We start from the raw sequence: 24913 nt of genomic DNA, 5'->3' as shown, positions 1-24913 counted from the left end.
TTTCCTTCTTGTTGTGTAGCTCAGCCTTAAGGTTATACTGCAATCACACTTGCTTAGCATTCTTGAGTGTTGCCAAATCTTAGTGCTACTTGATGTATCAAGTAGTTAGATTCAACTCAGTCTTTAACTCTGTCACTATATTAGTTTTTCAAAATTCCATATATAGCTAGACAACTATAAATATGCAAAGGTTCGGAGTCTTCCCAAATGACTGAACCCGGCACTTACGCACTGTAAAACAGCTAGTGTAGACAAACTCTTCAACTTGCTTCATATTTTAGATTATAAAATAAAACACTAATTTCAAAAAAAATCTAGGCATACGAAAAAGGAAGCTTTCTTATTGGTTTAATATGGGTTGCTTGTGTGTAGTATCTGAAGTGTTGCATTTTTTTTGTTACACAATAATGGGCTACATTCTTTAAAAGAACGGGGAGTTGTTACTACAACTAATATGTCCCGTGTCTTCAAACTTACCTTTCTGGCATAGCTTATTCAGAAGATCCTAGATTCATGGGATTAGGGAAGTCCAGTCTAGTCACCTTACGCAAGCTCTTTGAAATCAGAATTATTTTAATTTTTTGATGATAAGTTGTTACTTTATTTATAAGAATAAAGTAAATCTTAAATCTTTGGAATCTAGTGTCAGGGTGAAAATCTATTGTTATCCTAAATTATTTTGAGGCTATAGAAGGAATTATTGTACCATTAGAGAGTACTGCCAAACAGCAAGATAGGCAACAGCTTTATGTAAAGCAGAAAATAATAAAAGTGTAAAATTGCAGATATTTCATTTAAATTGTATTTTTATTTGTCGTCTTCCCCCTTTCCTCCTCAGTTTGCATTGTAGACCAACAGTGAAAAAAGTTTCTCTCAAAGAATAGAAACTTGTTAAAATGATTTTTAACTAGTGATACTATTTTTGTTGTTGTTTGGGTGAAGGGAGGGAGCTATTCAAATGTTTTGTATTCCAAGACTGAATCAAACATGCATGTATTATTCTTGGTACTAATACAGAAGACTGGTGATGCTTATTACAATAACCTTAAGATTACTCTGTTATTTTAAACTAACATTTTGAGCCATGTTTTACATTGTAATGGAGAGCTTTTCTGTGGACTTGATGTGTGATTCTTGTGCATACTTATCAAAGTACCACTGTGGAAAAACGTGTAGGCTGGCATATATTAATCTAATGATAGCTATGGATATGTAAACATTGTTGATATAGCTAGCAGATGGCATTGATTTTATTAAGATATTTATATACCCTTTTAACCAACTACTCTGTGTTTTCTAGGCTGCTGAATATGTCCCAGAAAAAGTAAAGAAAGCTGAAAAGAAACTAGAAGAGAATCCATATGACCTTGACGCTTGGAGCATTCTCATTCGAGAGGCACAGGTTTAGTGACATAGGATTACATTTCCTTATCAATGGGTCCACTCACAGTGAATGGTTCTGAAGTAAATGTCAATACATTTTTACATTATAAATTTTGTAAATATTTATTGGTTTTCAATTTTTAGAATCAACCTATAGACAAAGCACGGAAGACCTATGAACGCCTTGTTGCCCAGTTCCCAAGTTCTGGCAGATTCTGGAAACTGTACATTGAAGCTGAGGTTAATATTTTCATTTTCTTTCTTAAACATATAATATGAATTTAAGTTGGCACTGAAACATAACTTGTTAGGCACATACACAAACTCAGGTAAAGGAGGGATTGAGCATTTCTTAATTCTGTACAACAGGTGAAAGGGGGTAATTAAAATGATTTCTAAATATTTGGGTCTCTTTATGATCTGATGATTGTTGCATTATGGACTTGCAACAACATTAAAACCGTTTCAATGGTATTGGAGTGCTTTAGCCTTTTATTTACTTGTCGTGTCAATTTATTGCCTCCTGTGTCAATTTATTTAGAGCTCCTTTTCCCCCATAAAAATTAACAAATGGCTTTGTGATTTGTTGGGCTCTAACATTTTTATTATTATTCCTAGGCTGTTTCAGTTTTTGAAATGTTTGCTAGAGGGGGGTTGGAAATGCATATTTTTATTTGAAAATCACTGAATGCGTTAAAACATAAATGAATTATGCAAGTCACATTTTCAAGTACCTGTCTAACAAAATATTTCATAACCAAAATGAATAAGCTTTTTATCCTGCTCTGTTAAAAGTGCATAGGATGACCTGAAATTATGACCTAATTATCATAGTAATACTTTCTCCATATAAATATGCCTTTCTCTGGCATGTGGAGATGCATGTCATAGGTTTTTAACATTATAATGACTTAGTATTTACGTTAAATTAGAGTAAACTTAAATCTTTATCTAAAATGATAAGTAAAATAAGTTGTTAGGTGTTGTATGTGGCATATAATATTAGTAACAGAGTCTGAAGTATATAACTATTGTAAGACTGCACAGGCTATATGCAATTAAATGTTAAGTGTATCTTAAGCACCCTCTGTGCTAATGCAGGTTCTCAGATGTAAGGCAGCCTTTTATAGAGATGTATTCTCTACACCCTGCCAGCAGCATGTGCTGATCCATACCAGAGGCAGTGCGGATATTGATCATACTGATGATTAGTTTCTCTCTTTATCTGTGCTGATTTGTCCATAGGTAGTATCTGACATGTTTGTTCCACAGATGAAAGGAGCATTCATGGAAGGATCTGTCCCATGAATGCTACTCTTGTTTATTCAGTTAACAGAGCAAAAAAGTTGAATGCCACCCCATTTTTCTTGTTTTTATGTGATGTGCTTGGTCATAGCTTTAGGCTGTGGACTTTCCCAGTTCTTCTACTTGTCTTCAGAAGGCTTGAAGAGCTGTTGGTTTGTGAACCCTTGAACCATAGATTTAAAATTTCATTATAATAGCACACTTGCCTATGTGAATCCAGTAGGCAATATTGTCCTTTCTAAGTGGCCAGTACTCACACATTGTAAACTGTTAGACTTAACCGTGAAGGGCAAAAGTAGATAGGGATCCTGTGCATTGTCAAAGTCTTAATCTTCAGTAATACTATTATAATTTCTTCTGGAACCTTAGAACATTCCTGCCCTCTTATCTCCCTGCACACTCTCTGCTCATTTTGTAAATTTGGTTTGACGTGTTGGGGGACAACCCCTCCCACCCACCCACCCTGGAACATTATAAGGAGTAGGCAAGGAGAGGGCAAGGTAGTGAAGTTTTATTGTGCAGCTAAAAGTCCTTGCACTGGCAGAACTATTTAGTTGGATACTGCCCAGCATTGGCAACCCTAGTTGTAAATAATGGTTTATGGTAGAATAAGCTGGAACATTCATCTTTAGTTTAGTATTTGAACAATATCCAGGATCCAAAGGCCTGATTGAACTACCAGGGCCTATTAGTGGAAATCTGCACAAGGACTTCTGCTAGCAACTCAAGAGTTTCACCCTCTCCTTCCCCACAACCCCCTTCAAATTGGCTTGGGAGTGGTGGTGGAAGATGCCCCACCTCTGAATAGCACAAGGGAGGAGAGAAGAGATTGTTTACTTGGGGAAGCAAAAATGCTTTTGCTGACAGAATGTTTTAAAAAGCATAGCGTTGAATTCCTCCCAGTGTGCCATCACTGCCTTCATACGCATGCACACACGCACCCCACTCCCCAGATCTCCCTTCAATGGGCTGAATGCCTTTTAAGAGCAACATCCATGAGCAATGAGATGGGTAATTTGTATCTGAAATTTTTTAGTTTCCCTAGAGAGCATACTTTAATGTTGTATTTAATATTAATGCTGTATTGTTTTTAACACTCAATTGGGAGCTGCCCAGAGTGGCTGGGGAAAATCAGCCAGATGGGTGGGGTATAAATAATAAATTATTATTAATTATTACTTGTTTTACTTCTATTTAGTAAATAAAGCTAAAACCTTTGAAACTCCAATGCTTCCTTAATATTATATTTGTAATTGGTATCCATTCATTTTTACTAATGAACCTACAAAACAAAAAAATTCTATCCCATATCACTTCCCATGAGACTTGGGGGACTGGCAATGGAAAGAAAGACAGGACATTTTTTTCATTCTTGAGCCCCTTTGGATGCTCAACCCATGGATATATGTCGCACCAAAGGTACACCCAATAATAATAATAATACAATGTATATTCTGTCTTTTCATCAAATGGGAACTCACTAGAAAGTACTCACTATGTTTGTGCTTGGAAAATAGGATTTATAAGCTGTTGGTTTGCATAGTGGATTTTGACTTTACAAATATTTTGTATGTCACCAGTTTTCTTGAGCCATTAGTGCCGGCCTCCATATGAATTAAGGTTGTGGAAAAAAACTTTTGACTACCATGTCTATGACTACAGAAGCATTGTCCAAACACTAAAGCATTATCCTGTCCACTCACTCAAAAGCATATAATTACAGAGCAAAATGACAGTTAAGTCTGACAAACTTCTTATCCATAAATATTATCTTGCCCTGGGCCTTTTACTGCCTTAGGAATTCTCAGAGTTTTCATGGGTTACATGTTAATGAATTAGCATTTTAAAAGAAGTAATAGAATTTGTCATCTTTAGTTCATATGCAGATTGTAAATATCTTTAAATTTTAAGAATATAAGAAATATTGTGTGTCTTATTCTGCTGATTTATTGCATCTAACTCCTATACTGTTACTATCTTCCTGTGTATAGTCTTAAACACATTGTGTGACAGTAACCCTTATTGCTTTTAATTAATCCTTTAAAAATGTCCTTAATCAGTTTTAATTTGAAAAATCCATAGGATATTTTTATTTCAGTACTTTCCAGGCAAAAATCAGCAGTTTTCTTGAGATACCTTTTGGCCCAATTACTTCGCCAGTCACATTAAAAATGGTGATACCCAACATTATGCAAATTGACTTCATACAGTAGGATATATCCTTCCTCTTCTCCACCTCAGGAGTGCTCCCCCACCCCCTGTTTGACCTCCAAATCTCCTCCAGCAGGTTACAGTAGTAGTCCCATTGCATAAGTGGAAGTTGATTCCACGGGCGAATGGTTCTTGTTGGATGTCACCATGTAAAGGACTGAAATTTGGACACATTGTTTTATGCTATGCCAGTGACAATAGAAGGATTATGTTAAAAATTATGCAATGTGTCAATTCCGAAATGAAAAATACACTCTGGGTCAATTTAGTCCTACCTGTGTCACTCAAAATGGTTATAAGTAGTATTAGGATGTAGGTAGGAAACAGGCACTGGCCTCCTCCCCTAAAGCTTTATATTTCTACTCTTAGTATCATTTACTGTTGGGAAAATTGCTTGTAATATTCTGATTTTCTAACATTATGAAAGAAATAATTATTTTATTGTAAGTCAACCCCAAAACTCTGCACACAAGCAAAATTTTTGTTTATCATTCTGCATTTGTCTTGTCAGGAAATAGGTACATGGCATTCCCTTTTCTGTCACTACTGCTTGATAGAGTTCTTCCTATGTGTATTAACAGGTTTTGCATCTGTGAAAAGTTTTGTGTGTGAGTTGAGGAGTGATGATGTATTTGATTGGGAAGAAACATGAATATTGGGCTGTGCCAATCTCCATCCAATTAAAAATTGGTTGTTTGACACCAAGGTAGTTAAAATGTGTTCCTGCATAACCAGGGATAGTTTGTGCCAGCTTGAAGGTAGATAGAGATTATAACTTTAAAGGCTACTGCTATGGGACAAACAAAGCAGTGTCGGCTAGGTATAGAGAGACTCCAGGACAGAGCTAGGCCATGGAATATTCCTCTTCTTCCAGCTTACCCTGTTTTGGCAGGATTATGTCCCAGCAATGCAGTTATGTTGCCTGGCAATCCTTTGCGTCTAAAATGTAGTAAGGTGTTTGTATTGCTCCTATACTCATTCAAACGCAAGAGTCTTTACTTCTACCTCTTCATCCAGAAAATACCCTTCCTTGCGGTCTTTTTGTTGCCATATTTTATTCTCTTGCCACATCATCTTGCACATCATAGTGCAAGGTACAGATACATTTTTATTGCAGCCTTATTTATCTTCATCCCATGTTTGATCATCCTTCTTTGTAGTTTCTATACATTCACTCACCTGGATTCTGCATCTTCACAGAGCGAGGCATAATACTGTATTGGTTAGCTGATCAGTGTTCAGGATACTGTATCAGGGAATAGATTTGAGTAAGTAGAACAAGAGACCAGATTATTCATTTGGTCTTTCTCAGTAGTAGTGAGCATGTGGATGGTGCTGGGCTAGAAGACATAATAAGTTTTGAATGCTAGTGAATCTGAAAATTTGAGCAGCAGCTCTTATGACAGCGCCATGCAAATGAATACAATTATACAGTAACATGTTTTTATAATGTACAAAGTTGTACAGAGGCTTAGCTATGGAAAAGGTTATGGCACAAGGATGGTGATACAATTTAACTTTAGAATATCTAACATGAACAGCTAAGTGAACACGATAAAAATTAATGATTGCTGCCAAATTCTACAAATAGTACTATGCCGCAGCTAAAGAAACACAGAATCTTGGTGAATCCTCATGGCACATACTGATGACTAGATCTGAGCTTTCTTTTCTTACCTCTTCTGATATCCTGGGTCATTTTTGGTAAGTTTAATTAAACAGCTTCCCATCCAATAGCTATACTGTTACCTACCTCACAGGGTTGTTGTGAGGCTTAATTTTATGTTTTAGGTCCAATAATAGTATGGAAATGTTATGAAGTACTATTCTGGGAATGTACTAAACAAGGGACGACAACAACAACATAAATTGACAAAATATATCCCTTTGATTTAATTTTCCAGACTGAGCAGATAAGTGGCAAAGGCTACAATTCAAAACACACCTACTAGATAAATGTTTCTTGCTATGTGAATGAACTGTAGTAAGCCTTCTAAAGCCATAAGAGATTTGCCCTGACATTTGGCTGCTTCTTAGTCTAAACAAAGGATAGCAACCCTGTGGGCCTACAGATGTTATGCTAAATTTGCATCATCCCTGAAGGTTGGCCATGTTGGCTGTGGCTGATGAGAGTTGGATGCTTCAACACCTGGAGGGCCACAAGTTCCCCACCCCTGGTCTAAGCAAACCACATTGTGCTAGATTTTGATCTTGTGGAGAACTGTAGTTAAAAGTGGAAGTTTCAGGTGTCCTTGTAGCCATGAAAGAAAGAGAGCAGGGAGTTCCTTGATCTGTTAACATAGTGGGGAACCATGGCTTCTGTTAACTGGGCCTGAGAGACTTCCTCCCAAATAAGCAGAATTCAGTCATGTGTTAAAAGTTTAACAATTTTGATACTTAGAACTTAATGTTATCAAACACTGTAAATAAAATAAAATAAAATAGGGAAATTATATTTTCATTCTTAATGTCCCACACTACTGCAGTTTGTATTTAAAAAAATCTAGCTTCATAATAGTATGCTTGAGTGTTCCAGTATAGTACAGTTGTACATAACTAAGATGGAAGTTTTACTTAGGCATTTTATTCCTATTGCTGAAGCTGTATACAGGACCCAGAATGAGTTACAAATTATCAAATAATAAGGAACTTAGAACAAAAACAAAAAAGGGGCTAAGACCCAAACCCTAAACCAATGTAAAAAAATGTCTAAAAATGTTCAAGTCAGGCTACTATTTATAGTTTTTTATGTGTACAGTCATACCTCATGTTGCGTCTGCTGCAGGCTGCGTTTTTCCAGGTTACGAATGCGTCGAACCTGGAAGTGTTTACTTCTGGGTTTTGCCGCATGTGCATGCACAGAATCGTTCTGCATGCTTCGTGCATGCACAGAAGCGTTATTCGCGCATGCGCAAAAGCGCTGCTCGGGTTGCGGACTTTTCGGGGTGCAAATGGCACCCCGGAATGGATCAGGTTGGCAACCCGAGGTACCACTGTACTTTATTAATTTTTAAAATAACATTACATTTCACAAAAGATTAACAGAATATTCATTAAAAACAACTTAAATACATTATTATGCATTTAAAGAAGGGAATGGGGAAGGAAAGTGGAAACACGGGCTTCAATGTGACCCACTGGGCCATGTACTTCATGCAGACAATTCCATATACAAGTCCAAAATGTTGACAGTCGCCTGTTGAAGGTCATTTTTTCACATACTGAAAGAATTGAGAAAACAGACTGCTAATTATTGTTAAAATTCAGTGATCTCTCCACCACCGCCCAGCCCCCCACAAAAGAACACAACCAACCAGGATAAGGTTTCCACACTTTTCCTTGAAAACATATCAGGAAAGCTACTCAGTGTTATGAAGCAGACTTTAGACTACGAAGGCTCATGAGGGAACAAATTCTGAGGGGTTTTTTTCACATTGAAGTGGGATCGTTGAGCTGCTTTTCATTAAACTAATGCTAAACAAGCATTAAGTAGCTGCAGTGTGTAATCCCCCCTCCAATTTGTCAAAGATTCATAAACAAAGCTCTTTTTAGGCTCCAAAAACTTACTGTAAAATTTTATTTGAATTTCCATTATAGTTGAGAGTGTAACTAACCAATATGTTGGCTTTGTTGCACTTTAGCATAGACTAAGAAGGATTTTTTCAAAAGGTATAGAGGCTACAGAAAATGTATGATTTTAGAATTATACATCTTAATAGTATTTTTAAATCTATTTTGATACAAACATTCTGAGAAAGACATACTTAGAAATATATGGGTGAAAATATAATTGTTTGAGAATGTGCTTGGAGTTCTTTAATGTGAAATACCTTCATATTGCTAAAATTTCCTTTGAAATTAATCTGATGCTATTGCTACAGTTATGTACTACCATACTACAGTAATTTTTTCCGAAGTTGCATGTGGTTTTCTGTAAAGCAATTGTTTATTCTAGACTTTGAAACAGCTCATGAATCTCGTACCTTTTTAAAAAATGTACTTGTGTACTGCTCCTTACCTGTTAATAAATATTAATTTCTATGTGCTTGTTGTAGCTTTGCATCAAAAATCAGATGCAATTGTGTCTGTGATTTTTGGCCCATCATTTATTGTAGTATGAGTGTAACAATCAATGGAATTACCAGCAACTTAAACACAGAGGATGTTACTTTCTTGCCTTTGAAACACACTACAAAGCTGGGATTTCCCACGTATGTCATGAGATTATATAATAAGCAATTCCAATAACCTGGTATACAAGGCAAAAAAAGAAGATAGGATTTGACATATGAGCTTTCTAGTACAGTGGTACCTCGGTTTGTACACAATTGGTTCCGGAAGTCTGTACTTAATATGAAGCGAACTCTCCCATTGAAAGTAATGAAAAGTGGATTAATCCATTCCAGACGGTCCACGGAGTACGCAACCTGAAGCGTACTTAACCCGAAGTATGAGTGTAATTGGTTCTGGAAGTCTGTACTTAACCTGATGCGTACTTAACCTGAAGCAAACTTTCCCATTGAAAGTAATGGAAAGTGGATTAATCCTTTCCAGACGGGTCCACGGAGTACTTAAGCTGAAAGTACTCAAACCGAAGCGTACTTAAACCGAGGTATGACTGTATAGTATATATTTCTAGTATATATTTCTAGTATCATCATTCTTCCTCTTGTGTGTGCTCACATACATTTGTATTTCCCCCCTAAATATTAGATTTTTGTAGATAATGCAAGAGACTTATTCCTAAAGTCATTCGAGAACATTGGACCTAAACATTGGACCTAATAATAATAATAATAATAATAAATTTTTATTTATACCCCGCCCTCCCCAGTCAAAAACCGGGCTCAGGGCAGCTCACACCAACAGAATTACAATGAAACATAAAAACAATTAAAATACAGATTAAAATACAGTATTAAAATTTAAAATGCATCCTCATTTCAAGTAGTCCATAAATCCAAGCCATGAGGGAGGCTGAGTCTAACCCAAAGGCCAGGCGGAACAGCTCTGTCTTGCAGGCCCTGCGGAAAGATGACAAATCCCGCAGGGTACAGAATCATATTGAGTGACATCCAACCCCAGCTTGGGCCAGGAAGGCGCTCCTCATCTCTCGTCCCTGCAGTCCTTAGTGTGCTTCCAAAATCTGCTCTGGAAGTTTGGGAGACCCTCTAGAGCAGATGTTTTTGGGAGTAATGTGCAGTTGCAGGGAGGTGCAAAGGGAAGCAAGCAGGCTGATGCAATAAGAAGTCACATATAATTATTCTGGGTATCACCCGTGGTAGAATTATTTCACCAAGTACAAGAATGGCATGGTTTCCTTTTTGCTGATCATGGCTTATCATTTTGTTTCTTTTATTTTGTTGGCTGTTGAATAACAAAGTTTTTAGATGTCAAAGAAAAAGCAAACTAAAAACTCACGATACAATAAAATAAAATTAGAAGCTTCTCCCCGGCCCCCTTCTCTGGGTATTTAAACTTGGAACAAAAATACTTGTAGAGGGGTCATATGATTTGCTAAAGGAGGCTGCTATATTCACTTTCTTCCTGAGCTATTTCAGAAGCCTAAGGCTGTTATTGAAGTACCTAGCTGCTAAATGTAATGTAAAATATAATGTAAGCATTCTTGTGTGTGTCTCCATATAGTCTGCAAAGCACACGTAAGGCTTATTTTCAGAATTTATGGTATTAAGTACACAATCCTAGTTCAGGAGACTGCATTCTGTGTCATGTGTTAAATAACTAGATAATATTTGGGAGGGGGTCAAGTTCTTTGGCTGCAGAAATGCAAAAGGTTCTATTTGCTATACTCAGGATTGTGTACTTTATACCCTGCACGTAATAATCAAATTCTGTTTAGGTAACAAGTTTTACTACATAAAAAAACTGAAGTTACACACATTCACATTTTGCATAATTCTTCAAGCTAGTCATGGGGAGGCAAAGGATCTGTGGAGTACAACACATTGCTCATTGGAAATCATACTTTGCCCTGGTCCAGCTTCTGAAATGTCACTAAGCATGTTCACATATTTTCAATATGCAGGGGTTAGAATCTTTAGAAGTGGTGGTGGTGGGAATGGAGTTATAGAAAAATTGATCAAAATGCTAAATTTGGGACTTGCACACAGCTATGGAATGGACACAGTCCAGAAATACTTTTACTGGGGAGCATAATTCCATTTCATTTTCACGTTCTAAGCTTTAGGTTATGCCTTAAGTTCTCAAGTGGTTCATGGAGTTATACTCCCCCTTAAGTCGTGGACTCAGTTTAACCATGCTGCTGCATCCAGTGCTGCTTTTGGGTGCCCATGCTATCTGTGGCCTAGACCATGTTTTATCAGCTTTGATTGATTGCAGTTTCAGCCCTTGCATAAACTAGAGGTCTGGCAGTCCTTTTCACGAGTTGCTAACCTCTAGACTTGGTTACAGTAGTGTGATGTAACTCTTGAAAAGCAGTTTGGAAACTTGTTGTTTAGTCGTCTCCGACTCTTCATGACCCCATGGACCATAGCATGCCAGGCACTCCTGTCTTCCACTGCCTCCCGCAGTTTGGTCAAACTCATGTTCGACCAAACTGCGGGAGGCAGTGGAAGACAGGAGTGCCTGGTGTGCTATGGTCCATGGGGTCACGAAGAGTTGGACACGACTAAACAACAACAACAAGTTGTTCGCTTCAGGTTAAGTACGCTTCAGGTTAAGTACGGACTTCCAGAACCAATTAAGTACTTAACCTGAGGTACCACTGTAGTTGTAATTTTAAAAGATTGCCACAGTTTCACTGTTGCTATTCCTCCTATGCTAAGGGCCAGGACAGACTCTTAAAATTGTACCCCCAGCTTGAGGGAAATAATTTACAGTATATGGGATTGGACAATTGTGTGTCATGTGCTGTTATTTAACATTTTTGCAAATGGTTATACCCAGCATAACAAATTACCTTTATTAGGTAATACAAGTTAACTGCAAATCTTTCAGCTTAGAATATGTGTGTGAGATAGATTTGTAGCAATAAGTCATTTTGCCATAGTGTAGGAGATTCTGGGATGGACTGTTGGCCCATTATTATCATATCCTGTGTGTTTCCCAGAAACATCTAGCTGGCCAGTATTCAAAATAAAACCAATGAGCCCTTGGTCTGATCCAGCAAGGTAATTATTGCCCTGCAATTCATTTTTGGGAACATAATGGTTATGCTATGAGGCAATTGGTAATGTGTTCTAATATTGGGCAGCAAAAGGTTCAGCCAGCCAGCCAGCCCTTTTATCCTTTCCCTTTCCAGGGTGTTCTAACATTATAATATGGATAATTTCCTAGCCTTCTCTAGGATTTTCTAAAAGTATTGGAAAGTGTATGGATCTGGGCAACTGGGTTGAATCCCAGCATTGCATGAGCTGCGTTCTGCTTGTGCAAGTGCGCTTTCCCCTCCTTTCCTCCCCACCCTCAAATCTGCTCTGGAGGCTCACAACTTTCCAGAGCACATGTTGGAGGTACACATGGGTAAGGAATGGAAGTTTTAACATACTTTTAATGATAAACCTTTTAAATCCTTGATTTTTATTGTTTGTTGTTGTTTTACTGTTCCAGTGCCCTTTTACATTCACAAAATGCATGTCTTGTCATGAAATACCAGTTAGAGCATAAATAATTTTTTTCCTTTCCTCCATATGTATATTTGATTATGTATGCCTTATTTAGCTGTACAAAGTATACATACTGTTGTGAATACGACTGAACTCTCCTTTCACAAAAATACAGAATAAAGAGGCATTTTTAAAAGAACAATTATTTTCTGTATCCACTCTTTTCACAGTAGTTCTTCATTGGCTTGAAATGAATCTGTCTTCCAATCAAAACCCTCCCCTAATCCAAAAATCTTTCCTTTATTAATACATATTTGCTCCATATGCCAGCTATTTAATAGACCCACACAGTTCACTTTGTATGCGACAGGTGGAAATAGTCCACAACACCAAAGGGATGCTGTTAGCCCCAACAGTGAACCAAGCCATAGAAAACAACCACACGTGTCTGTAATTATTCCCTTAGGGAAATTTATGTGAGAAGACACCCACCCAACCCAATATTTCTGAAAACAAATACCCTGTCATTGGACTCCAATATAATATATCTTTGCAATAAACTTTGCCACTAAAGGTAGAGAGCTAAGAGCTAATAGCTAATAATATTCAGTATTGGAGACCAACTCTTCTGAGCTAAGCATATCTGGCATAATACCTAGTTAAAGGATAGGGCTTAAATAACTAATTTTTAATTTCACCTTTTGCACTGCTACTTCTTACATGTATGATACCTAAACACTTAAATGAGAAGTGGCCTATTGGTTTTTCATTTAAACTTGCAGAGCTTTAAAAGCAATGTGAAAAATGAAAATTCAAAAGCTCTCCAGTTGTACGTGGGGAAGGGAGACTAAACTTTCTTTTTTGTACACTTTGTTCTTTTTTTTTAAATATAATTTTTATTGATTTTACAAATTACAAAAAGAAACATATATAAAAGAAACACTTTCATAGACAAATTTTCCACCTTCTTTCGACCCCCCCCTCCCATGGGCCTGTACACTTTGTTCTTAAGTGGCCTTTCATTTGGGCTGCAGCTTGCCTTGTTTTATCCAGTGCCTTCAGATTGTCCCTTGAACACTCCTTACCAAAATAGTAGAATTGTTCTGAGACCAAAGGCCCCCCCCCCCAATTTTTTTGTCTTTACCCTGTTTTCAGCTGCTGGTCATGTGATTCTATCCAGAGAGGAGCAAATGAAATTTCTCATCTTCCCATGCCACACAATTCATTTTAGGGGCTTACAGCTGCACTGCTCCCTATGAGTTGCTTGTTATGGTGCAGAGTAGAAGTCTCCAAAAATAGGATATTGTTATTTTTTCTAAGTATAGATAGTGGCTTCTGAGTTTTGTTTACATAAATTATTTGTAAATAATTGTGTTGTCATTCATAATCTTTTCTTCTGCCTCTTTAGCTTAGACTTTGCTCCAAGAACTTTGCCTCGGGCTGTTAGACCTGACCTTAGCACTTGATGGCTACATAAGCAAGGAGGGTTTTTTCGGAGGGAGGGAGGGAGTCCTGGACAGAAGAAAAGGGGAAAGGTGTCATTTTTTTCTATTCTTCCTTTAATCTCATAGCATAGATTCCATCAATCCTCCTTTTCTTCTAGAATACTCAATATTAGCTGTATGGGTTCAAGGAGATTCATTTCATCTTCCCTCCAATTCCCCCCCCCTTTCTCTCAGTTCATGACTAAACCATATAGTGGCTCCATTAAATCATTTTGTTTTTATTTGTAGGCTTGGCTGCTATAAACATCGGTCATAGAACTTCAGAGGTGCTGGTCAGACCATTTTATATATATGCATACTTTTATCTGTGCACATGTAGAGAGTCCATGTAACGCCTTGCCCAGAGTATTTTCTAAATCTGAAAATAGGTTCCAAATAAATTACTGCAGATAAAGGTTGATGAGAAAGAGTGTGCATATATTTTCAGAAAAAGCTCTTGTCAGGAATGACTTTAATACCAAAGTAGTTTTTTTGTTCAAATCCTTATTTTTTCTTTGTCAACCACCATTGCGATTATTAGTGTTCTAAACTTCATATTACTGTATATGTAATCAAAAGAATTGAATCATTTTAACCACTTTCTAAAACTAGTTCCTTGTGTGGCATGGCTGGAAAGAGACTTCAAATATATTCATTTTTACATAAAATACAATAAAAATTAAACTTAATTATAATAAGAAATTAGTTGGTCCAGATTTAGAAACAGTGTTCTGTGTTGGAGACGACAACCTTGCTTAGCCTGTGGGCACATTTTTATTTTTGAGCAAATGCCGTGGACACCCCTCAGGTTACTTCACACTCTTCTCCCTAGATCAGTTCCCCACCCCCCGAAAGTCAGTGAAAGTGGCAACTTGAACGCACACTTTGCTTTTCCAGGAGATCTTTGCAAAAGTCCAGTGGAATTAATTTGAGCTTTGAAAAGCTCTTCTCATTATTATTTGAACTTACTACTTGCTTTTTTTTAAAAAAGAAGGTAGTTCTAAGCGACTTGCAAAAAATAACACATGCATGAAAAAGTATAAAACTCAAACAGTAAAAGCTGAATATTATATTTACAGTGGTACCTCGAGTTACAAACACCTCAGGTTACAAACTCCACTAACCTGGATGAGTTACCTTGAGTTGAGAACTTTGCCCCAGGATGAGAACGGAAATCGTGTGCCGGCGGCGCAACAGCAGCAAGAGCCCTCATTAGCAAAAGCATGCCTCTAGTTAAGAAACAGTTTCAGGTTAAGAACGGACCTCCAGAAAGAATTAAGTTCGTAACTAGGGGTACCACTGTATAAGAAAGTAGGACTAACATATCTCACACAGATAAGGCCACATACAGTCAAAACCAAAGGCCTGACAAGAAATAATCCCCTCCTCCAGGACCTAAAGATACATATAGATTGCACCAGACATAGTTCCTTGGGGAAAGCGGCCCATAAGTGGAGAACCATCACTGGAAAGGCCTGCTCTTGTTTTTACACCTCCTGCACCCTCCTTGGAGTGGATATATGAAGAAGGACCTTGAATGATGAATGCAAGGGTATGGGTTGGTTTATGTTGCAAAGAGTCAGTCCTTGGAGTATTGGGGTCCTGAGACACATAAAGTCTTTATAGATCAAAGCCAGCACCTTGAATTTAGCCTGGAAATTAATTGGAAGTCAGTGTAGTTTGCCAGAATTGGAGCTGAAAGAGAATTGGGAGAGAAAGCAACCCTTCTACTGTAATGTCCGTCTGTTTCTAATCAATTATTTAGTTTCTCTCCCTGCTTCCTCAATGTTACAGTAAGAACTATTGTGTCCATAGTGTATTCTGTTTTCACTCTTTGCTACAAAAATTCTCCCTGTATACTTTTCTGCATTCCACATGAACATAATCTTGGTTTTGACCACATCTCCCAACACAAACATTTGCATTTCATATTAATACATTTTCTAAAATGCTTATCCATCTCTTGTCTCACTTCTTGTAGACAAAAGCGCCTGCTAAATCTTTCTCTTGATTTCCTTTGGAATTTCAACTCTTCCAGTTTTTTAAAGCTCTGAGCCAGTTGGGTTTCTTTCTTGTTCTAGTCGCCTTCCCATCAATTTCTGCTTGTATATTTGAATTTACAACATTTTCTCTAACATATAAAAAAATATTTTGGGTATCATGTCAGTTGTCTTTATTTAATCCATAATGTTTATCAATCTCCCCATCCATTCAATGATGGTATTAAAAAAATTCCCTGAGAATGGTTTGTGTGTTGCCTTTAAAATCTCTGGTTAATCTGCAGTAAATCTATCAAATATGGGACCATCTGGGATTCTTGACTCCACATTGTCCGCACACTTTTTGAAGAGCATTCAAGGGTGGACCAAGATTGGCCCATGAGCTTGGAGTTTCCCCCCACCCCTGTTCTGTACATTTGGTCATTTTAATGTTTTCCATCAGTTTGCCCCAGAGTGACCAACATTAAGCTAAGTGGCCTATAATTGTTCCTTGTCCTTGCTTTTTCTTTTTAAAAGATGTTTATTGTTAGTATTGCTAATAATTGGTTGCCGTATTTGAGGACTAGAAACTGCTCAATCTTGGCAGCAATTTATTTTTGTTAGATGATCAGTAATTCCACATTTTGGATTCTTTTAAGAATTCTTGGGTTGATAATTTTTTGTTTTTTAAATAGGGCATAGAACTTCATTTCTTGCCATCATGTTCCTCAGTTCTTTGGACAAACAGCTATCTGCCTAACATGTTCTGTAGTGAGAGTAGATGCAAATAATTCATTCAGTTTCTCTGCAGTCGTCTTTTCCTCCTTTAGTACACGCTCGGCCCAAACATTTCTTCAGCCCTATTATCGCAGCTGGTAAAACTCGATTAGCAGGCTTTTAAAACAATAGAAAATCTGCTTAATGGAGAGAAAGTGTGATATATGTATTTGTTATTCTATAAACTTCTTCACTTCAGTAAATTTTACCAGGGTGGTTTACAAGACTGTAAAAACAAATTAATGATAAAGCAAAATAAAAAATAAGAATAATTATTATTAATAAAGTAATAAATAAAATGGCATAAGCAGCAAATTCGTCTTTTACACTGAATTCACATGGGGGAGGAAAGTTTTTTCCTCTCTTAAGAATGTTTTGAACTTGAAGCAGGTTGCAGTGAGAAGTGTGGCTAGAAGAGAGGGCAACAGAGTTATAAAGAGGAGATTTTACAGACTTGGGACAGTGGTATAGCATAAGGCACAGGAATTGTAATGGCAGGGGAGAACTCTGATATTTGATGAAAACTACAGCAGAAAAACTACAGGGATGCAGGTGGTGCTGTGGTATAAACCACAGAGCCAAGGGCTTGCCGATCGGAAGGTAGGCGGTTCGAATCCCCGCAACAGGGTGAGCTCCCGTTGCTCGGTCCCAGCTCCTGACTACCTAGCAGTTCGAAAGCACGTCAAAGTGCAAGTAGATAAATAGGTACCGCTCCAGTGGGAAGGTAAAACAGCATTTCCGTGCACTGCTCTGGTTTGCCAGAAGGAGCTTAGTCATGCTGGCCGCATGACCCGGGAAGCTGTCTGCGGACAAACGCCGGCTCCTTGGCCTATAGAGTGAGAGGTCAGGGGTACCTTTACCTTTACAGCAGAAAAGTAATGTGCATGAGGAAGAATCCACAACAGGTGTAGCCTGAAGGGTGGATAAAGTTAAATATAAGAACAATAAACTTGGAATTTGTGTGGAGCATGTACCCAGAACAGAAGGAAAATTACCGTATATTCCGGCGTATAAGACGACTAGGTGTATAAGACGACTCCCAACTTTTCCAGTGAGAATATAGAGTTTGGGGTATACTCGACGTATAAGAGATACAACCCGGCGTATAAGACGACCCCCGACTTTTGAGAATATTTTCCTGGGTTAAAAAGTAGTCTTATACGCAGGAATATACTGTATTTGGGAAGGTCAGATATGGGAAAAGGGAAGGCTAGCTTGGAAAGGGGATCTAGCCATCAAAATAATAGCAGTATTTTCATAAATCAGGTGTTTTAACTTGTTTTGCATAATGCCCAAATGTGAAGTTGGTTTAGTTCAGGAGTACAGCTGTACTTTGAAATGGGGAGAGAAATTCAGCATAGTGCTATGGCTATCCTGTCAGGCCAAGGTTTTCATCTTGCCAGATGGAACACCCACCCTCCCCCTTTCCCCCGTATGCTGTTCTGGAGATTCGCCCAATTGTTCCCCTCCTCCCCTGCAAATTTCAAGACACAGGAAGAGGAGAAAGAGAAAAAAGCCTGTTGTGCTGGTGGAAGTCCTTGCACAGGATTTTGCTGATGGGACTAGTTAGTTGAATCCCAGCTGTGTTGATAAGAGGACATTACATTTAAAACACTTTCAGGAAATGGGAACTGCAATTTTGCAGTTTGTCCATGCATTTTGTATGTCCAATTGAAAAATAGTGGGACATAACCACTTGTGCATATGTGTAATATTTCAGGGAAGGAGCAGGACCCAAAGAACTGCTTACAGGTGAGTGCAAGGGTTTGCACACACTGGTGGATTTTTTTTAACAGTACCCCCACTCCCCCAAGTGGCAATTACAAATTGCTTTGGGAAGGCCCCTTGGTACTTAAAAGTCATTCACCATGGAGCATGCAGGCTGCTGTTTTCAGAAAGCATATGCACAAAGCACATTAGCTACAGAGAATTAGTTGCATGATTTGTTAGTCTGGCGAAACTCTTGTTTTCCTGAGTAGCCAAGGCGATAGAGGCAAATATTTATTTGTGCAAAAGCAGAAATGTGATCTTTAAAAAGAAAAAGGGTTTTACAAGTCAATGAAATTTCAACAGCATAACTTTTTAAAGTACAAATACAAAATAGCTTTTAACCCATTTTGTTTTCATGGTATTAAGTAATTATTCCTCAAATAGAGAGGGGTGTGTGTGTCTTGCTATAGGACTTACAAACTAAGAAGACACAAGGGAAAGGGAATGCAGGGACAAGGTACAGGAGGAAAACCACTTCTTTCTTCAAGGCCAATACAAAGTGGTGAGCAGCAAGCATGTATATCCATTGTATTTATTTGGTTGTAGTAAAAGCTCAGAGCAGTTTCCAAAAATAATACATTTCATAGTTCTGTAAAAGCCACACACTCATAGTAGCTTGATGATGATGATGATTTATTACTTACACTCCACCCATCTGACTGGAGTGCTCCAGACTGGGTGGCTTCAACATAGTATAAAAACAGTGAGACATCAAACATTAACAATTCCTGCTGCCTTCAGATGTCTTCAGAAAGTTGTATAATTGTTTATCAGTTTGACATCTGATGGGAGGATGCTCTACAGAGGGGACGCAATTACCAAGAAGGCCCTCTTCCTGGTTCCCTGTAATTTCTCGCAGTGAGGGAGCTGCTAGAAGGCCCTCAGAACTGGACCTCAGTGTCTGAGCTGAATGATGCTCCTTCAGGTATAAAGGTTTAGTAGAAGACTGGGGAGTGGAAGCAGTGAATTTCTGATAAAGGTCCAGAATCCTTAATGAAAGTTGGGTGGGGTTTAGTCCCTATGTCCTATGACATTTTTTGGGAAAGGTAGAAACATAGTTCTACTGGTGCTTTCAAATGGAGAAAGGATCATTTTCAGTATATAGAAAGGCATCCAAAAGGGGAAAGGATTGGGGAGGGAAAATGTGATATGGGCCCCTAAAGTGTAAATTGATCATTACTTCTTCTGACCCAGTAATAAAATAGGCTGTATATGTGAAGCTGTTTACTAAGCTTCATTGCTGTGCATAAAGCTGCTTAATTTCCAAGCTTGTTGAAACTTCTGTTTCCTTTGGTTTCATATCCAATTGTATTCCTAAGATCTTCCTGATTGAATACCCCCTTCGTGTACCTCTGAATTCTAGGGTATGTCTTCACCTGGGAGAGGTATTCTATACCAGTAGCAATACACACACCGAGAGCACAATCAACTTATGTTTTATATGTTTCTGTCGAACTTGTTCTCTCCCTGACTCCAACGTCTCACTTCTCCATCTGCTTTTGGTCCTTCTCTCAAAAGCGTTTTGAATCTTCTTTGATGTCTTTGTGAAAGGTATAGAGCATATTTGTGTCTTTTGCTCCTGTGCTCCAAAGACAAATTTCTACTGAATTTCTGTTCACCTTGAACTTCTTGTAGCTATAGCACTTCACAAATAGTAGGATATATCTAATCATCACACTACCTGCCTGGTGCCTGATATGTTGATTTCTACCATGGGTTCTACCATATTCTTAACATATCCTCTAAGAATGTGTTTTGCCTATGTGAGGTGCATTGTTAACCACTACAGGTAGGTAGTAACCTCACCCTTTTGCCCATTTCATAAGAGAAACAAAACTAATATAAAAGAACAAATGTTCACTGTGACTTTTAAATGTTTGCTCAAATTATTGTCTCTCTGTGTTGAATTAGTGGAACCTTTGACCAATGCTGACAGATGGGTTCCAAGCTTCTCATTTAGAAGACATTTCTGATCTTCCATGCCATGGCTAACACATGGCTCATCCACACATCCCAAGTAATTTTGGGTAGCCCAGAAATGTCATCAATAACCTGGCTGCACTTTAAAAATGTAAATGGGTGGTGCTGCCCCCCCCTGCATTGCAGAGAAGTCTATATTGACCTGATAGTAAAGGGAAAGGAAGGTGGCACCTCTACCTTTTTACTAAAGGGTCCCTTCTGCCCCCTGGGATGGCACTGTTCTTAAAAGGTTGTTGCCACTGTTAGGTCTTAGAAGGCTAGAAAACAGGAAGAAGACCTAGCAGTGGTGTCACACCAAAGAAGGGGCCTTTCTCCAACAGCAAGAAGAGGCAGGAAAGTGCTGGGGCAGGGGTAGACCCTGCTTGAGAGCAAGAGCACTGCTAAGTGATTATGTGCGTTTTTGTCTGCTGCTGAGTCCACCCTTCCCCTGCTCTGTGTGCACCTGTGTGCAGGCTCTTGCCTATCTCCTGTGGAGTGCATGAATATGTAAGTGGCATGCCTGTCTTCACTGGCTGCTGAGGGTACGTACGTATATGTGCCTCTGAATTGGGCTTGGGTTGGCATGCAGCCCTCTAATCTTCTGCTGAATTACCACAAGAGGACTGAACACATGTAACAATTTCCCCACCAGTCTGTAAACCTGCATATAATTGGCATACATCATTACACATGCAGAGCCTATGCATAAACAGCTTTTATGTTGGTAAACCATTTTACTTGTTGTGCTGAACTCACATACTGTAGTTTGGAATACAATACAACAACACAATTCCACCGTTTTGCTTTTTGTTGCATTTAGAGTTTATAAACAAATCTTGGTTAATTTTTACATTTCCACAAGAGTCAAAGTAGTAGAAGTTTTACTCAAGGTGTGTAAAACGTACCCTTCACTTGGCCAGTATTCCTGACTGGGTTATCATCAGCCTATAACTCCTTAAATGGTAGACTATTTGGCCAGTATTCCTGACTGGGTTATCACCAGCCTGTAACTCTTTAAATGGCAGACAATTTTTGGATGCTTTTGAAAATGAGTTTCTATAAGAAGCTCAGACCCTCTAAATTATAATATTGTTTACAGTGAGTGCTAAATTGACTGAAAACAGAGTAGAATGAGGGAATGATAAGGGAATGATAAGCATTCCCTCCCTCCCCCCTCTCTTGTCAAGCCTATCTTTCATTGTTTGAGGTGACTATTGTCCTTAAATGGTCTTCCCAAGATACATTAGATAATCATTTACTTGTTTCCTGAAAGGGACACATTCTGCTGTGAAATTTATACAGATTTATACACTAATCTCCACCATCCTTTTCGATTGACTAGTTCATAAGATGACGTTGGATTCTATTTGTAGTGACAGAATTCTTAAAATTATGCCCACACAATGTGGTGTTGAACACTGAAAAGGAAGAGAAGACCTAGAAAGTTAACTGCTCCAAAAAAACAGCTCCAGCAAAAATAGACAATGCCAGAAAACAAGAGTCAGCAACTTCAAAAATGTCCAAATTGACATGATGTCAAGCTCTTGAGTTGGGACACCTTTAGGATAAGTGTTCCATCCAAAGAGAGAGATTGAAGTTGATGCTGTTCTCAGGTAGATAGAAAGACAAGCCATCTGACTATACTTTATCGCAATTCTGTAGACTTGATTTTTTAAAATGGACGAAGTTTCCATCATAAAATTAATCTCCATGGTTCAGTAAAAGAAAAAAGGAAGAAACAAGGAAAACTTAAAAGATCACAAAAAATACAGTATTGACAATGAAAATGCTTCTGAGAAGACTTCTCCAAAACAGCCAAACCGTAACTTATAACCATTATTCTACCATAATGTAGAGAACACAAAATAACAGTTGTTTGCCAAGTTCATAAACAAGTGCATTAGTTGCATGATTTTTTGGTGGTTTTTCTTTTTAAAACTTGCAGTAGAGTAAATTATTGGTTTTCGTTAACTCTCCATAAAATACTTCTAAACTTGTCATAACTTTATCCTCATACTATCCTATCTCTGTCTACTAATCATTGTTCCTTTGATAATAATTCTATTGTTCCCTGAAAGGGACACATTTTGCTGTGAAATTTATGCAGATTCTCATACCAACCTATTCCCAGCTACTGAAAGACACCCAAAATTATCTGGGAGTACAGTCAGTCTAATGCTGTCCTAGATTATTTAAGACTTGACAGTAATCAACTTGAATTGTGATTGTGCCCATAAAGAGTAGTTCAGACACTGGAGCACTGGTGAAATGTGCTCTCGATTATCGTTCTCACACTTGAAAGCAGGACAGAATCGTCATATACACATTGAAGAAGATAAGGGGCAAAATGGGATCCTACAGTGACCATTGCAGTGGGGTGACAGTTTCCAGTTTCTTAGTGCTTATTGACAGGAATGAAAGAACCACTCTGCCAAATCATGGCTTGTAGCCAGCACTCTAACCAGGCCAAATGAAGTATCAAACGGAAGTGGCATTCATCAGTCAAATTTCAGATGGTTATTGTCATACAGCCAAAAGTACAGTACTGTACATATTTTTTTACACTGTGAATGGGTGAAGAGACTGAAAAATATTTCAAGATGACGAATCATAACCAGAGTGCTGCAAATCCCAAGTGAAAATCAATATTACAGAAAGCTGAAAACTGCTAAGAATGAAGACACCCTGGGTCAATTAAACCATTCATCACTAAAAACAATTCAGCTGGCTTTGGAGATGCAACAGCAATTGGGAAGGAGTTGCTGTTATCACAGCTAGTGTTTTACTAGGCAGAGTTCTGTACTCTTTGGTGTGAATTGAGACTCTGGTACTCTCCCATTTTCTGGCTCAAGCTCTGCAAAATTCTAATCAGAAAATGGGGAAGAACACAGCAACAACCATGTCAGCCAACTTCCCATATTGCTAGCCAAGCAGGCTATTGACTGAATAGCTTTCCTAAGTAGATGAGTATGTCTTCAAAGCTTTATGGGATCCTTTTGGGTTCACGAGCGCTGAGGGATTGACAGTCTAACAAGGACAGAAAATCTATGTAGTCTATTCCCTTTGTTAGCTAAACGACGTTGGAAGTACATTGCTTTGGAAGTACTGCATCCAATGATCTAGTGGGTTTCAAATTGCAAAGCAGTACCATGGCGAAGTTGTGGAAGACCAATAAGACTTTTGGGATTTCGTAGGTGCTAGTAGAGTGGGGAAATTAGAATTGGAAGTTTGTGAGATAGAACAATCTCATCTCATCTTCCTCATCTGTTCAGTGGAACACAAAACCTCCATTTTGGATACTGCCCTGTTCTTACATGTTCACTAGAAAGCAAAACTGCTTATTCAGACTTTGCTTCAGTGAGGTTTCTGCATCATGCGCCTTCACATCATTATATTCTGACAGGGCTAGAAAGAAACTCTTAAACAGACAAGTACAAGCTCAGCTCTTCAGGTGATAAAACAGTAGCCCTCTTTACAGGCTAGCAACAGTGCTGTGTATTTCCTTACAATGATGCTCTGTGCAGAACTTGCCCAACTGTGAGCCTCCAGGTATCCTGAATGCTGGGAAAGCCAGGCTACATGGCTTTGATTTTCTGCATGGAACAGCTGATACATTAGTAATACATTAGTATATTTGTGTTCTTAATCTCCTAACCTGTGAATCAAAATGTCCTACCATCCTTCATAAGCTGCAAGCAGGATTTTCATCAAGGATTAACTTCATACCTTTTATTATTCCATAAAATTCATATGCCACTTGATGGTTAAAACACCTCAAAGCAGTTTCCAAAACTTCAGTTTCAAAGTTTTTTTTTACAGATGAAGCAGAGGAAGAGCCTAAGTTTTTGACATAAGAAGACAGCAAAGCATGGCCAGTGGTTAACCTCTGACAAACTGTTGCAGTTGTCTTAAAATTTATGATTGCTGATTTTACCACCTTATCATTTTTACACTGCAACTTTTTTTGCTTGTCCAATAGGCCTGTTCTTCATGGCAAACTGATTTAAAACTGTACATATGACTAGATTTTCAAAAGCTTCTTTGAATGCAGGTCTGCTGTTCAAAGGAAGAAGCCAAATTGTACTGGGCATATCCAAGTCCTGACTTTCAGTAACAAGTTAATATAGTGGTACCTCTGGTTAAAAACTTAATTCGTTCCGGAGGTCCATTCTTAACCTGAAACTGTTCTTAACCTGAAGCACCACTTTAGCTAATGGGGCCTCCTGCTACTGCCGCGGCGGTGCCGGAGCACAATTTCTGTTCTCATCCTGAAGCAAAGTTCTTAACCTGAGGTACTATTTCTGGGTTAGCAGAGTTTGTAACCTGAAGTTTTTGTAACCTGAAGCGTCTGTAACCCGAAGTACCACTGTATTTGTAAAGAAAAATATAGAGGCTCAATTCACCCATTTATGTAGCCGCCACTCAATGGGAGGCCTAAGCAATCCCAGCTATGTGGTAAAGG

General features: G+C 38.3%; 1 protein-coding gene across 1 annotated transcript in view; it reads left to right on the top strand.

Moving 5' to 3' along the window:
• Nucleotides 1-24913, top strand: part of CSTF3 (cleavage stimulation factor subunit 3) — a 56259-nt gene that overhangs the window by 8602 nt on the left and 22744 nt on the right. The window contains exons 2-3 of the mRNA XM_035118292.2: nucleotides 1301-1402; nucleotides 1528-1623. Of these exons, the coding sequence (XP_034974183.1) occupies nucleotides 1301-1402; nucleotides 1528-1623 (198 nt within the window). The remainder of the gene's footprint in view (nucleotides 1-1300; nucleotides 1403-1527; nucleotides 1624-24913) is intronic.

This window comes from Zootoca vivipara, chromosome 1 (genome assembly GCF_963506605.1).
Source record: "Zootoca vivipara chromosome 1, rZooViv1.1, whole genome shotgun sequence".
Taxonomy (NCBI): domain Eukaryota; kingdom Metazoa; phylum Chordata; class Lepidosauria; order Squamata; family Lacertidae; genus Zootoca; species Zootoca vivipara.
The sequence above is the reverse complement of the archived record's forward strand: the minus strand, read 5'-3'. Positions and strand labels throughout refer to the sequence as shown.